The following is a 15847-nucleotide window of genomic DNA, read 5'->3' as shown; positions in this document are numbered from 1 at the left end:
TTGCTGACAGCTCGTCCCCACGTCTCTTGCATCATAACACTTACATAGGCTTTTCGGGGTATTGGATAATTGCTCAACTTTTGACCGTAGCTCAGCCGATCCAACAGGTAGTGCTACAAAACATCCGCACTATTGGGATGTCATTACGTCTTGAGAACTCTTCGCCCACAATTAGCTTGAATCCTACAGAAATTCATTGCAAACGGGATGAGGGCATATTTATTGTAGGTACCCACTAGAAGGGTCATGGTCACAGATATGCAACCTTACCAATATTCCTTTCTTCTCTTGAATCCTTCGCATCGCTGTTCTCTCACCTTGATTGTGATCACCACGTCATATTGAGTGAACTCTAAGGAGCGTAGTAGACTCGTGTATTGACCTCTTTAATCATTTTGGAAATCTACTGGAGTAGACCATACTTCACGTTCTCGCCTCCTTCAGTTCGCTTTTCATCACCCACGAAGGATGGGCTTCAAATCAAGGGCAGTCCCAGCGAATGGCGGAGAGCCTAAAGCTGAACACAGCCCGGATGATGTGGCCGTTGCCGACTCTGTGCCTGTTGACGAGGAGTCTTTGCCCGATATGAAGCAGACTGAAGTCCTGGACGCCTATGGCAACGAAGAAGGCGCCGAGATTCAATGTGAGTGCTTCCGTAACCATATGCATACGCCATTTGCTGTTGTTGGTGACTAATACCTTTCATCAGACAAGACCATGACATGGATACAGGGTGCTCTAGTCATGATTGCAGAGAACATCTCACTAGGTATTCTCTCATTACCCGGAGTCCTGGCCAAAGTTGGCTTGGTCGGTGGCCTCATCTCCATCGTGGCCCTTGGTATTGTCACAACCTACTCTGGTTACGTGCTATGGCAATTTAGGATGAGATATCCTCATATTACTAACTACGGCGACGTCGGCGGGGTGCTACTAGGCCCTATTGGCAAAGAGGTGTTCGGTGCCGCCTACATCATCTATTGCATCTTTTGCATGGCTTCGCATTTGCTCACGTTCACCATCGCCATGAATGTGCTCACCCAACACGCCACGTGTACTATCGTCTGGGGCGTTGTCGGTCTGGTGATTTTCACTATCCTGTCGATCCCCCGTACATTGAAAAATGTGTCATTTTTATCGATCATCTCTTTCACAAGTATTGTGTCTGCAGTCATGATTACCATGGTCGCCCTCGGCGTCTCTCCACAAGCTGCTCAGAACATGATGAAAGCGAGCTACCACCCAACTTTCTCCTCGGCGTTCAACTCCATCTCCAACGTCGTCTTCGCCTATGGTGGCCATGTTGCATGGATTTCTTTCATTTCCGAGCTCCGCGATCCTAAGGAGTTTCCCAAGTCCCTGATCCTTCTCCAGACAGTCGATATCTCTTTGTACATTGTTGCGGCTACCGTCATCTACCGTTACGCTGGTGAGAATGTCACAAGCCCGGCACTCAGCAGCAACTCGCCCATCGTGCGCAAGGTCGCTTGGGGTATCGCATTGCCGACTATCATCATTGCAGGAGTCATCTTCGCGCACGTCACCGCAAAGTACGTCTACCTACGTATGTTTGCAGGCTCCAAGTATCTACACTCTCGCGGATTGGTCGCTACTGGCTCTTGGATCGGTCTTGCCACCCTCGTCTGGGTCATCGCATGGATCATTGCCGAGTCCATCCCTAACTTCTCTGATCTTCTCGGAATAATTTCAGCCCTCTTCGCCTCATGGTTCTCGTATGGACTGCCGGGAATTTGCTGGTTCTACCTCAACTGGCATGATGGATGGTTCAACACTGCCAAGAAGATCTGGCTATCTATGTGCAACCTTGTACTTATCATATTGGGCTTCATCATCTGTGGTGTTGGTCTCTATGCTTCAGGTTACCAGATGTCTATCGACACGACAGGAAAGAGTTGGTCTTGCGCAGACAACCAGGAGTAATTTATCAATCTTGATTCATTTCTTGATCGCGCAGACCTGCAGTACAAAGAGTAATAACTGAGCAATACATCAGCTTTCTTTTGTATAATGGTGTGATGGTGTGATGACTTTTTATTGGCCGACATTAGCGAGCATATCTATGTACATAAACATTTGAAATTGAGCATTGAATAAACTATTCACGAGTCAGGTGCTGTACAGTACAAGTACACTTCAGTACCAGCACAGTGTAGGAGCGGTGCAGCAGGTTCTGTCACGTAGTGTGAACCTGAGACTGAGCCATCGTTTCAATCATCTGCCTTAGCAAATTGCAAATTGCAATGGAAGGAGCAACATCAGGCAAAATCTCCTCACCTAAACTTCAAAGCCTGCAAGTTTGCTACACACTTGAGTGGATACCATTATGCAGAGTGGCAATGGAAGCGGGGTCATCTACATCCAGAGACTGCAGCAACGTTGACAGCCATGCTGAGAGCACAGCAAGCACCCGTCGTAACACGCGGTGGCGATCTCTGAGATCAAGATCGATTCTTCAGCTAAAGAACCAAAGGCCATCTGTTGGGTCAGATCGCGCACACGTCCTGCACCACTGGATGCCTCGGACTGCCCGCTGGGTCACATAGCCGACAACATCTGCTAGGCTAGACAGCCCGAGCATGCCCGCTGGGTCAGATCCCGAGCAGCACTGGAAGTTCTCGACCTTCACGTGAGGAGTCGGACATCGGCCATGCTGGCCACGCAACGATCTGCCACCGCGGACTGGCGGCATAACAACTAACCCAGCAGGTATCCGACGGTTCTGAAGAAAGGGTGTCAGTCTGGCTAGGGTTCATGTGATAAGGGCATGGAGGGCATAACAAGGAAGGCCAATTCTACAGCATGGTAAATCGGCAAGTGCACGAGTCTGGCCGTTTACCATGAAGACAAAAGGCAAGACGGTACATCGACCAACAGCTTGCCTCCACGATCAGACAAGACTGCATGCAGGCCGCGTCCACATGTCTCACTCGGTAATATTCCATACGCCTGGCAGGTGGTATATGGAAGCTGCCAGGATCACAGAAGTGACAGGGGCCTGATGCAGGTCTCAGAGAATGACATCACTCACAACGATGACCAACGACTTCAGAATAAGGTGATGCAAGGAGCATAGCATTGCAAGAACTCGATAAGTGTAGCATCTCGGCTCGTCTTTCCCTTCAACATCTTTATCCTAGTGGGTATGAATTTGCATGGCCCGATTATGGAAATGGTGAAAGATCTAGACCTACAAGTCCGCTCGAGCAGGCTCACCTGCCCACGCTCGTCGAATCAGCTCGTGAATAGCGGCTCTCTCCAGCGGTCTCGGATTAGGATACTGTGTGCCCATCGCGATTTCCGTCGCCTTATCGATATCGCTCTCGCTCATACCGAGATCTTTGAGCGCTCTTGGGGCTTCTAGCTTGTCCAGAAGTAGATTGAGACCCTTGGTCGCATCACCGTCGCTATCAGGAAGCGCGGTTGCTAACTTGGCCATCTGCTCGGGGATCGCGGGCGCGTTGTAGGAAAGCGCATGAGGCAGGACGATCGTGTGTGTCTCGGCATGAGGCAGCCCGATTGAGCCGCCGAGCGTGTGGCATAATTTGTGGTGCAACGCCATCGACGACGATCCTAGACAGGCGCCGCAGAGCCAGGCGCCGTAGAGTGCCCTGTCTCTCGCGGGCTTCAAGGACGGGTCGGCTTTGATCTGTGGCAAAGCTTCCGCCAATGCTTTCGTGCCCTCCAGTGCGAGCAAGGTGATGACAGGGTTGGTATTCTTGGCATACAAAGCTTCAACAGCATGAGCGATTGCATTGATACCTGATACAGTGCATGTCTTCTGTGGCAAAGTCATCATTAGATCCACGTCGTAGATTACAGTCGCAGGTAGGATCTTAGGGTCGGAGCGTGTCGTCTTTTTCCCTTGATCTGTCTCGCCAAGAATTGGAGTCATCTCCGACCCAGAGAAAGTAGTTGCAATGCTGATGTGAGGAATGCCAGCGCGAATGGAGAGGGCTTTTCCTAGTCCAACGACTGAGCCGCCGCCGATGGATACTACGCTGTCCGCTGATTTGGACCTGAGGACTTGCAACGCATTCTCTGTCACATGCGTAGGTGTGTGCATGACAGCGTTGTTGAATGCTCCAGCGGCTTGCATGGAGTCTCCATGGAGAATCTCGACCAACTCATCCGTCTGCTTGCTGCCTCTAGGCGTAGACAGAAGCAACGGAGACGAGACATTAAGCCTTTTCAATTCAGCAGGCAGCTGCTTCACAGTTCCCGGGCCAAAGATGACTCTACTAGCAAGGACATTGTATTCGAAAGTATTCATTGTGATGCGATTGTAACGGTGTGCTTGGTACAGGATTGTCGCGGGCGGTTCAAGGCAATGGTCATGGAATGGAGAGTTCAAGCGCTTACTAGGACACAATATTCGTCGCCGACGTGCCACGACCTCCGATGCAGTGGCAATATTACTTGGCTGCAATTAATGCGTAAGGTGAGGTAAGTCAGGCAAAGAGCTCCGAGTCCCACTTCCGACAACAATCAACATTGACATCATTTCGAGGTCTTGTCGAATATATTCTACTCGTGCTGGGGTGCTGGCTCTGCTTCCCCGTGCCTCGCTACGCTTCTCCTTCCAGTATATCCGAACTTGCTTGCACAAATGAAGCAAATGACTAGCGGCAGTCATTTGGAGATTCAGTCCCTGGGGAAACCCCCACTGGCGCTGGCTTCCCCACCAAGAAGGCCCCTCGGTCTGCAAGTATGAGGGCTTCGGCAATTGGCACAAGTGCTTCCAGATCATTGTCTTCTTCTGGGGCTTGTCAGTCATCACAGCAGGGAGACCCCACTTACTCATAACCCCTTCATCACAGCTTCACGGTCCATGTAAATCACTCAGCGGATGCAAGTGGAGAAGATATAATTGTATATCCGCAGTGCGGGCCCTGACTTCCGAAGCTTGCCGCGCCGTCTACCGCACATCGCGAAAGATTTACCCCTCAGTAACTCCGACTTATCGCATATGAGGGCACCAATGAGCACGCTGCTGACCTCGAATAACATCGCATAAACGCGGGGCGAAGCTCGATTGTTGTAAGGACAGGTCTGCTGTGTTTACTTTAGACGGCTGCTGGTCGGCATTCGGCATAGCAGATGTGGTGACTTTCGGATCGTCTTACACTGGTGTCAAACGTGACACATGCGCTGTTTTTGGGCCTATCGCTGCCTAAGGTAGGTTTCCTTTGGCATAATCTCCATGCAGGTTCCAAGATTTGAGGTAGACAAGTACAAGGTTCAATTTTCCGTGTTTTGCCAATCTCTCTTGTTTGTCGTACAGACGGTCAATCAGAGATAAACAAAAAAATATAGTCAATTCAAGGAGGAAGTTTACTTGACAATGGCAGAAGGCGCCGCACCCCCGAGTCTCAAGGACCTCACAATCGACAACATCACGGAGAATGTGCACGCCATCAATTCCCAAACACCCAATCTACGACTCAAGTTCATCTTGGAGCGGACAGTAGTGCACCTGCACGATCTCGCACGAGAAACGAGACTCACGACAGATGAATGGATGACAGCAATACTATTCCTGACCCAAGTGGGACAAATATGCAGTGATGTCAGACAGGTGAGTTGCCAGACGACGTCTGCCCATTGGACAATATCACTCCAAATGCCCAGCGGCGGCTGATTCGGAGAAACCTCAATACAGGAATTCATTCTACTGTCCGACGTCCTCGGTCTATCGCTCTTAGTCGACTCAATCGACCACCCCAAGCCCAAGGGCAGCACAGAAGGCACAGTACTAGGCCCCTTCCACACGCACGAAGCCCAGCACGAATCCCTTGGCGGCACAATCTCCCACGACCCCGAAGGCGAGAAACTGCTAGTGTTATGCACAGTAAAAGACGTGGACGGCAACCCGATCCCCGGGGCGATGATTGACGTATGGGAGACAGACAGCAAAGGCTTCTACGACGTGCAGTACGCGGATCGAAACGGGCCGGACGGACGAGCGGTCTTGACGAGCGACGACAAGGGCGATTTCTGGTTCAAGGCGATCGTGCCCGTGCCGTATCCCATTCCGCACGATGGGCCCGTCGGCAAGCTGTTGATGCATCTCAAGAGACATCCGTATCGACCCAGCCACATGCATTTCATGTTCAAGAAGGACGGCTTCGACCCCCTGATCACGTACGTCTCCTTCTCCTCCCTTCTTCTTCTTTTCATCGAGACCGAACTAATCTCTCGAGAAACAGTGCGCTCTACCTGCGAAACGACCCCTACGAATCCACCGACGCAGTCTTCGGCGTCAAGAACTCCCTGCTAGTCGACATCCAGCGCGTGCAAGACCCAGAAATGGCCAACACGTACGGCGTCGAACTCGGCTCTGCGCTCATGACGTATGATTTCGTGCTCGTGACGGACAAGGCGGCGGCGGATCTGCGGCGCGAAAAGGCAGAGGAGGCCATGAGGAAGATTGGGTTCAAGTATAGATTCATTGATGATTTGCCTGTGCCAGATGTCGATTGAGAGAGAGTTGTATATACGGCATGTATGGAAGACCCAGCCAGGAGGAGGGAATGAATGGATTTGCCATGTGGATATTTCTACATACATGTGAATACTGGATAATTAAGCAATGTCGATACCCAGAGATCTTGAACTTGTGACAAGAGCGGATTTCACACATACCTACATCAAACAAGAAAACGAAACGAAACGATCTCAATGCGTTACGTAGAGTATGGGATGTACACACCTAAAGTGACCTTGCCGATCACATTTCCCGGACAACTAGCAGGTACCTTACTCCATCTTTTCCTTCGGCCCACACTTTTACCCCATATCAACTCCTTCCGTGCCGTGACTCTTAGTATCTATCAGGTAAGGTAAGTAATCATGAATAAGGTGACTAAAGCTTTACAGTAATTTGTATCCTTCCAAAATGCAGATGCCTTTATGCACGAGATGTGCCGTAGGGGAAATCCCGGAAACAAACAGAGGTGGGGAAGAGGGCGGGGACTCATTTATACAAACTTTCACTAATTACTCCGCAATATATCGAGTCCCGAATCATGGAGTTAGCATTGCCTTTTCGCTGTTCCCCCTGTTGAAAGCGTGTACATAGCTGTGATGCTGTGGTTCTCATATATCAAGCAATAGTTATGCTCAATCAATGGCCAATGATATACATCTGTAAAGACCATAGGGTTCCAAGGTCACTGGTCAATCACGATCCAGGGTTGGGTATGTGGTCGGCCTGTCCATGTATCTGAACCGTGGTCGCTTAGCCCGAGCATATATCCTGCAGATGCAGCTTCAGGTGTATCCTCTGCCGTCGTCTATCACTCTTCCCCCTCTTCTTTCTCTTTGCACATATTGTGAATAGATACTATAATCCATAAAGCTTCCTTGTCACGAAAGAAATCGTAGACAGAACTTTTGGTTAGTATGCCAGTCTTCCAAGAAACATCCAGCGCGGCTCGAGATCTGCGCATACTGCCATCGCGCGCATCACCACTACCTAGGGTGACACCGATACCAAATGGAGGTCTTTCGACCAATGGACTTGACCGACGAGAGGTTGTGGTTATAGGCGTGAGTCACCTTCTTAATGCATGTTGCGAGTCAATGGCAATGTCTGATTACCGGGATCGATAGGCGGGTCCCGCAGGTCTGTTCTTGACACTTCTACTTGCGAGATATGGCATCACTGGTTCCTCTCTGTTGTGTCTTGACGCCAAACCAGGCACTCTGAAAGCAGGACAAGCGGACGGCTTGCAGCCTAGAACCATGGAGGTCTTCCAGAGTCTAGGTATAGCGTCGGAAATCCTAAGTGAAGGGTGTCACATGGAGGAGGTCGCATTCTGGAACCCTGTGACCAATAACGGCAGTGAGACGGATGGTACTAAGCCCGTGAGTGGCATTGAGCGGACGTCTTTCGTGCCAGATGTCAACGTTACCGCTCGATACGGATTCGAGATTACTATTCATCAAGGCCGAGTTGAGCGTATCCTACAGGAGAATCTTGCACAATATGCACCTGCAGATACAATCCGAAGATCTCATCGGTTTGTGGAGTACGTTTATGACGATCAAGGTGACCCAGAATATCCTCTGGTTGTCAAATATGACTACGACACCGAGAACGGCACAGCCAAGCAGGGCTCGCTGCGAACAAAGTATCTGGTCGGAGGAGACGGAGCGCATTCGCTGGTCCGAAGATGCATGGGCCTAGACCTCCAAGGCGAAACATCCGACCATATCTGGGGAGTATGTGACTTTGTTGCGGACACTAATTTTCCTGACATCCGAAAGCGATGTGCAGTGCACTCCAATGCCGGCTCGGTCATGGTCATTCCCAGAGAGCAAATTGCATCAGGTGAATACCTTACGCGTCTCTATGTCCAGGTCAGTCACGGTCCATAGTGACATGGCCCTCTCGTTTGTTCTAATGTTTGCAGGTGCCGGGTGAGATGTCCCCAGAGACGGAGGTTACGACGACTAGCACAGATAAGAAAACTGCCAGCAAGTCAAGGCGAGGAGCAGTCACGATCGAGTATATCTTTGAGCAAGCGCGAGCAGCCTTCGCACCCTACAAGATCGGTATCAAAGAGGGTACCGCTCCAGACTGGTGGGCAGCTTATCAGATTGGTCAACGAATGACACCAAAGTTTATTTCCCGGACTCCGGACGGCATCGATCGTGTTTTCATCGTGGGAGATGGTAAGTTTATCTGCTGCAGCCCCGCTGGCAAAGAGCTAACGATGACCAGCTTGTCACACCCATAGCCCCAAAGCCGGCCAAGGTATGAACGTCTCGATGATGGACTCATACAATCTGGCTTGGAAGCTAGTACACAGTATCAATGGACTGACTCCAAAATCTGCCTCGGAAACATTTGACCCCGTCCTTGAGACGTTCGAATCCGAACGTCTAGAGAATGCCCGCCAGCTGATTGAATTCGATGCAAAGTTTTCTCACATGTTCTCCGGTCAGATTGGCTCGAATGACCCAGACATGGCTGGACTGACACATGAGGAGTTCGTGCGCGTCTTCAGCGAAGGTAGTGGGTTCACGAGCGGATGCGGCCTTGAGTATCATCCCAGCAGAATCGTGAAGAACGATCACAAAATAAAGGGAACAGGAGACCCCTTGCACGGCGCTCTCACTCCAGGAAGGAGGCTCCTGAGCGTCGAACTGAAGCGCTACGCCGATGCGAATCTTCGTCATCTCGATGACGGCAAGTCAAGCACTTCGATGCGCACCGAGAAATGCAGCTGACACGGGAATCCAGAACTCCCATCACACGGCCGCTACAAGATAATCATACTGACCTCCAACGACCTTCTTGACCGCGACGGCATATCTCAGAAAATCCTCAGCTCATGCATAGACACACACCAAACCTACCCGGCGGGCACGATAGATCTCGCAATAATACACCCACCACTAATCCGACACTTCGAATGGACCGATTTACCCGCAGAAGTCAAGCAACACGCCGAGATGAGAGTCTACGGTACTTCGAAGACAGAGGATGCGTACGAGGTCTATGGCGTTTCGAAAGAAGAAGGCGCTGTACTGGTGGTGAGACCGGATGGGTACGTCGGGGTTATGAGTTCGTTGGTTGGGGGTGTTGAGGCGGTTGATGCGTATCTTTGTGATTGTTTGGTGCGAGCATGAAGAAGGTCGAGCAGTCGCAAGGTACGGGCGGCCTCGATGGGGTAACCGAATGGCAGGGCGTGAGCTGACTATATTGCCAATCATACCTACACTGATAACCAACGTACTCCAGGGGTTAATGTGTCTCAGCTACCCATCAACTACATCAAGTAAATTGAGGATGAAAGATGACCCTACATAGTGTCCACCTTATCATTATCCAAATTTCGACCATCCCTTCTAGTCAGATGCAGGAAAGGCAGGTGCTACCGAAGCTGGCAGTCGCGACTCCTGCCTATCTATGTTGAGTGAAGCAGACTCCTTATCCAGGTCGACTTCGGACAGGGTCGCCTTCCCTAGAGGACGAAGTGCTGAACATGGCCACTGAAACGATGAAATCGAAGATGATGATACGTATCAATAAAGCCAGGGTCATAAAACTATCTTTGATTCTTGATTAGATGTGCTTCACTGGCATTCGTTTCCTATCACTGGACTTGAGATCAAGGTATCCCACAAGCGGACATTGCAGCTGAGAGGGTTTCCCTCTTTGTAGTCTTGCATGTGTGTGCAATCGTACTTTTTGCGAATGCTACTTGTCATATCCCAATCTGAAATAATTTTGTTCGGACGGAGGCACACGGTAAGTTCTTGAGAGTATACAGCCACAGAGGTTTGTTCTGACACCAGAGTTGTATTCGTAGCTTCATCAGTCTCGAGGACAATGGTGTCGCCATATTTTTACACGTCTAACAGAGCCCATGTGTGGTCGTCGACGGTGGTATAGATGACGCCGATGCCTTGCAACTCATCACCGGCCTTCAAGACGTCATTTGTGTCCATGCCGGTACGGCCAGCGATATCCTGCATGTGTAGACCCTCGTTTGTTTGTGGTGTGTTTGCAATACATTCGTACACTCTCCTTGCACCCGAAGAGGCAGATGCAGGCAACTTGCCTCCTCCTGTTGAAGCGCCGCCAGTCGCTGCGTACCCGCCGTCTTGTTGGCCGTTCGCGCCGCCCTCGGCTTTCTGACCTAGAGGACCGCGTTGGAAGTAAAGATGCACGTATGTGGCCTCGAGCAGGTGGTAGTTGATCTCGTTCATGTCCGTGACTGGCTTGATGGCATGTGCGACGACGTGTCTCTTGCCGAAAGTCTTGAGCTTTCCAAACACGCGAGCGTATGCGTTCTCCACCAGACCCTTCTGCGCCGGGACGTCGTTCTCGTCGTTTGCGCTGTCTGTGTCGATCCACATTTTGACTTCGAAGGTGCCGGTGCCATCGTCCAGACGATAGGTTATGTTTGTGACTTGCTTGCTGATGTTGCGGATCTGGCCGACGAATGTGATCTGTGAAGCTTCCGTGCCGTCGATTTCGAAGAACTCGGCATCCGGATTGGGGTGTTGGGCATCGATGAGTTGTTTGATCGTGACAGGACGCAGCGTGTCTTTCCCGTATTGCTTCTTTCCACTCGGACTGTCAGCTTGGCTGCCTGGCATGAAGCCGCCGCCGCCTGCTCCACCTTGGGCGCTGTATGATGTCGTGTATCCGTAATCTGACACAGGTCAGCAAGTCTCTCGTGCAGTCGATGGAGCAGAGATGGCAGAGCGCGACTTACCCATGGCGCCGTATCGAGACTGATCTCAACTCAAAAAGTTCAGATGTACTGGTTGATTCCCTTTATTTTATCAATCAAATTCGCCCTCGAGAGAAGGACAATTTTTAGAATGCTTGCAGAATGGACTGAGTCCGGATAGGTAGCTTATGGTAAGGTGTGATAGTGTCTCGGAGATGTTTTGTTTTAGGAAAGTGTGAAATTGCATGTCAGGCTGACGCGGGGCAAGTCCAGACAAAGACGCGTGCTTTCCCAGAATGTCGCGTTAATCCGACGCGTCTTGCCAAAATCAAAATTGCATCTATAGTACAGCACTCGTATCGATAAGGACCTGGGTCCGTGTGGACTGCGCGAGTCAGGACATCCTTGGGTCTTGGCGCCATGCTTTCTCCAGAAAGTCCCTTGCACGGAGAATGGCGGAGTTTATTTTGACGAGGAAATCATGAAATAATGGAATAATTTGCAAAGTCCGAGTTTCATCGTCTGCCTATACCCAGAATAATTGTTTGCCCAACAAAACCATCAATATTTCGGGATAATAATACCCCACTGGTGTCGCTGGTCGATATCGCATCATCACAAATATGGGCCGTAGAGCAGCCTCGCCTGCTGCCTCTGAGAACGACTTTGACATCACAAACAGTCTCTTCCAAGGCGACTCAGCAGAGAATGGCGACGACGACACCTTTGCTGGATGGCAGCCCCCGACCAATGCCGAGCAAGGCGCAGGCCTGAGCGATGATGACAGCGATGGCGACGAGGCATTCATTGCGGCCACTCAGGCAGCGAGCAACAGGAAGGCAACCGCCGCAAACGGCAAACCGAACAAGAAGAGCGGCGCCTTCCAGTCCATGGGTCTTCACGCGAATCTCTTAAAAGCTATCACCAGAAAGGGTTTCTCTGTTCCCACGCCTATCCAGAGAAAAACAATCCCCCTCATCTTGGAGGGTCAAGATGTGGTTGGCATGGCCAGAACAGGATCCGGAAAGACTGCGGCTTTTGTCATTCCCATGATAGAAAAACTACGCACACACAGCGCCAAGGTCGGCGCCAGAGGAGTCATCATGTCACCGTCGAGAGAATTGGCTCTGCAAACTCTCAAGGTTGTCAAGGATCTGGGGCGAGGCACAGATCTCCGTACTATTCTACTCGTCGGTGGTGACAGTCTGGAAGAGCAGTTTAGCTCTATGGCGTCGAATCCCGATATCATCATCGCTACTCCCGGTCGTTTCGAGCACCTGAAAGTCGAGATGAAGCTCGATCTGTCCTCGGTCAAGTACATTGTCTTCGATGAAGCCGATAGACTTTTCGAGATGGGTTTTGCTGCTCAGCTGGCCGAGATTATGGTCTCGCTTCCTGATAACCGTCAGACACTCTTGTTCTCCGCTACCCTGCCCAAGTCCCTGGTCGAATTCGCCCGCGCCGGTCTTCAGGAGCCAAAACTCGTCCGACTCGACGGTGAGAGCAAGATCTCGCCTGACCTCGAGAACGCTTTCTTCACCGTGAGCTCACAGGAAAAGGAAGGCGCTCTGCTCCACGTGCTCCGCGACGTCATCAAGATGCCCGCTGGACTCACCGCCAGGGCTCAAAACCAAGAAGATAGCAGAAAGGGAGGCAAGAAGAGGAAGCGAGACGGAGTTCACATCAGTGCAAACACTGACTCTCCCACTGAACATTCCACCATCGTTTTCGCTGCTACGAAACATCACGTCGAATACCTAGCCACACTACTGGATACTCTGGGATATGCCGTGTCTTACGTCTACGGCGCGCTAGACCAGACCGCGAGAAAAATACAGGTACAAAACTTCCGCAGTGGTCTGACCAACATTCTGGTTGTCACGGATGTCGCAGCTCGAGGTGTAGACATCCCTATCCTCGCAAACGTCATCAATTATGACTTCCCTCCGCAGCCCAAGGTCTTCGTCCATCGCGTCGGACGTACTGCCCGTGCGGGACGAAGGGGTTGGAGTTACAGTCTCATCACTGACAAAGACATGCCATACTTGCTCGACCTGCAGCTCTTTCTCGGCAGGAAACTGATCCTTGGAAGAGAGTCAGCCGACACTCCCAACTATGCAGAGTCCATTGTGATCGGGTCTCTGGTCAGAGATCTCGTCGAGAACTGCGTCTCCGAGGTCGGAAGACTGGTAGAGGATGATGTTGACTTGTCTAGCATGCGTGATGTTGCTGCCAAAGGCGAGAAGCAATACGTCCGCACTCGTAACTCAGCATCTGCGGAGAGCGCGAAGCGGGCCAAGACATTGGCAGCCTCCGAGCATCTCAAAGAAACGCACATGCTCTTCGGCGACGACTCCGGCACACGCAAGATCCAGGAGGAAAGAGAGGCTATGCTTGCTCGAGTGAGTGGCTTCCGTCCCTCAGAGACAATCTTCGAGGTCGGCAGACGGGGACAGCAGGCTAGTGAAGCCGCCGAGATCATGAAGAAGAGGAGGGCGAAGGTGAAGCCACGAATGCAACAACAACAACAACAACAACAACAACAACAACACGAAGAACGTGAATCTGCGAACGCCACAGAGGTCGGATCCAAGGATGATAACGCTCTGGACACCGAAGATGAAGATCTCCCCGGCCGTGATGTCAGCGTTGACCTCGATGAGGCTTCCGAGGATGAGCTGGAGGTCACATTCTCCCAGCCCAACTCGAAAAAGGCCAAGCGCGAAGCAAATTCATGGCAGGATGCAGAGCATTTCATGGGTTATACTCCGAGCACCATCAACATGGCCGAGGACCGCGGATACGGTGTTCACACCGGAGCTGATGGACGTGACTCGAATTTCTTGTCCGCGGCGAGGGGTGCCACCATGGATCTTACCAACGATGAGACCAAAAACTTTGGTCTCTCGGCCAAAGCAGGCGGCGGTCTCCGGTGGGACAAGAAGGCAAAGAACTATGTCTCTCGCGCAAACGACGAGGACGGATCAAAAGGCACCAAGATGATACAAGGCGAGAGTGGTCTCAAGATCGCAGCCTCATTCCGCAGTGGACGATTTGACGCGTGGAGGAAGGCGAACAAGATCGACGTCCTGCCGCGCGTCGGGGAGATAGAGCGAGCTGGCAACGGACGTGCTGCGAATGGCTTGACCGGTGGACAACGCTTCAAGCATAAGGCTGAGAAGGCGCCCAAGGAGGCTGACAAGTATCGGGACGACTACTACGAGCGCAAGAAGAGGGTCGAGGAGGCCAAGGAGAAGCGCATCGGTAAATTCGCCAACGGTAGGGGCAAGAACGAGATCAAGGGCGTGGAAGATGTCCGGAAGAGCAGGGCGCTCCAACAACAGCGTAAAGACAAGAACGCCAGGCCATCTAAAAAAGGCAGGTAGATTGTGTGAGAGATATGAATATAGATTGAACGGGTGTCAGCCCACACGGCTCTGTCGGTCTTGCCAGTCTACAGGGGCGTGAGATGTCTACCAGGTCGCTTGAACGCCACCTCGCTCGCAAATACTTTATATTCCTCAGCATTCGTATAATGGGAAATTTCAGGTGGCTTCCACCAGCCGAACTTTCTGACAACTACATAGGTGATGTCACAGGATTGGCTTTTGTCAAATCCGTTGTTGGTAGTAGGTACGCATGTGCTTCTATCTAGGAATACAACGATAATTTAAGATCTCAATGGTGAACTTGCTGTTACGATCCCAGTATATGGTTTAGTCTACATCACCATAGCGTCTCGACTGGCTAAAGTTGTAAGCATTGGTGAGCACTTTGCATGGTGAGTCCACGGCAGTGGCTTTGGTCGAAGATAGAGATGTCCGCACACAAGGAACTAATGCAGGGGATTGGGATCGCAGCCGACTCCGGACACAAGTGCGTCGTGACAAGCATCTGAAGCCAAGAACATGCACAAGTAAGAAACAACACCATGGCAACATGGTGGCTTGCCAATCACCAGCAATCATATCCCTGTTTGCAGAATCGGCATACGCACAACTTGCATATACACACCCTCGAGTCTCGTGGCGAAACGAGGTCACATCTTCTCATTAGCCCTGCGAGTGTGAAGATCCGGGCAGTCAAGCATGGGTGGATCTGCATCCAATAGCACTACAGCAATACCGACGGAATCAATGTGCATGCGTACCGCGGTCGTCGACGCTATTTCTGGCACCATCTACGCTCACGATACAACAGATACTCACGCCTGTGTCACAATGGCTACAAGCATACTTAGTCGAACATGATGTGAAATGTAATAGACGACTTTGGAGCAATGTCTGTCAGTCTTGCCTAGATAGTCAATGATGTCTTTCGCTTGCAGCCGGCTCACGGCTTGGCAAGCGACGTTCAGACATCGGGCTCGGCCCCTCAAAATCCATGTTATTCTTCCTCCTACCTCCAGACTTCGCACTCTCCTCAATGTCTGACCACTCATGTCCGAAGGCGCTACGGACAATCTCAGCCCCGCCATCTGTCGACAGTCGTGCATCATGCAGGTTCTGTACAGTATGCCCTGATGATACCTGCACCCCATCTATGTCACGGCCGATCCCGCTCAAAGTTCTGGACTTTTGCAATTTGAACATTCTACTCGAAGGTCTCTCTCTTGTTACCGAGGAGGCCTACCAAGA

The 15847-nt window shown here is 51.2% G+C and overlaps 6 protein-coding genes across 7 annotated transcripts; 4 read left to right on the top strand and 2 right to left on the bottom strand.

Annotated features, from left to right (window-relative positions):
- Positions 1-468: 468 nt before the first annotated feature.
- Positions 469-1941, top strand: AAFC00_007090 (uncharacterized protein; the record flags this gene model as incomplete). Of its 2 annotated transcripts, none has more annotated exons than XM_069347150.1 (2): positions 469-643; positions 710-1941. In XM_069347150.1, 2 exons carry the CDS (start codon positions 469-471, stop codon positions 1939-1941), a joined length of 1407 nt encoding a protein of 468 aa, XP_069200023.1. The 2 variants fall into 2 exon arrangements, with proteins under 2 accessions (XP_069200023.1, XP_069200022.1); XM_069347149.1 differs by having other exon boundaries at positions 586-643.
- Positions 1942-3208: 1267 nt separating this feature from the next.
- Positions 3209-4291, bottom strand: AAFC00_007089 (uncharacterized protein; the record flags this gene model as incomplete). Its single annotated transcript, XM_069347148.1, has 1 exon — positions 3209-4291. The coding sequence occupies one exon, from the start codon at positions 4289-4291 to the stop codon at positions 3209-3211; it is 1083 nt and encodes a 360-aa protein (XP_069200021.1).
- Positions 4292-5362: 1071 nt separating this feature from the next.
- On the top strand, positions 5363-6501 carry AAFC00_007088 (uncharacterized protein; the record flags this gene model as incomplete). The annotated part of the gene is made up of 3 exons (XM_069347147.1): positions 5363-5596; positions 5681-6162; positions 6228-6501. The coding sequence occupies 3 exons, from the start codon at positions 5363-5365 to the stop codon at positions 6499-6501; spliced, it is 990 nt and encodes a 329-aa protein (XP_069200020.1).
- A 921-nt stretch (positions 6502-7422) lies between these two features.
- Positions 7423-9657, top strand: AAFC00_007087 (uncharacterized protein; the record flags this gene model as incomplete). Its single annotated transcript, XM_069347146.1, has 5 exons — positions 7423-7569; positions 7633-8382; positions 8436-8697; positions 8747-9214; positions 9269-9657. The coding sequence occupies 5 exons, from the start codon at positions 7423-7425 to the stop codon at positions 9655-9657; spliced, it is 2016 nt and encodes a 671-aa protein (XP_069200019.1).
- Positions 9658-10377: 720 nt separating this feature from the next.
- On the bottom strand, positions 10378-11256 carry AAFC00_007086 (uncharacterized protein; the record flags this gene model as incomplete). Its single annotated transcript, XM_069347145.1, has 2 exons — positions 10378-11189; positions 11253-11256. 2 exons carry the CDS (start codon positions 11254-11256, stop codon positions 10378-10380), a joined length of 816 nt encoding a protein of 271 aa, XP_069200018.1.
- A 577-nt stretch (positions 11257-11833) lies between these two features.
- On the top strand, positions 11834-14596 carry AAFC00_007085 (uncharacterized protein; the record flags this gene model as incomplete). Its single annotated transcript, XM_069347144.1, has 1 exon — positions 11834-14596. One exon carries the CDS (start codon positions 11834-11836, stop codon positions 14594-14596), a length of 2763 nt encoding a protein of 920 aa, XP_069200017.1.
- Between the last annotated feature and the right edge of the window lie 1251 nt (positions 14597-15847).

This window comes from Neodothiora populina (assembly GCF_041146345.1).
Source record: "Neodothiora populina strain CPC 39397 chromosome Unknown canker_contig_8, whole genome shotgun sequence".
Lineage (NCBI taxonomy): Eukaryota > Fungi > Ascomycota > Dothideomycetes > Dothideales > Dothioraceae > Neodothiora > Neodothiora populina.
Note: the sequence above shows the minus strand (reverse complement) of the source record. Positions and strands in the feature narration are given on the sequence as shown.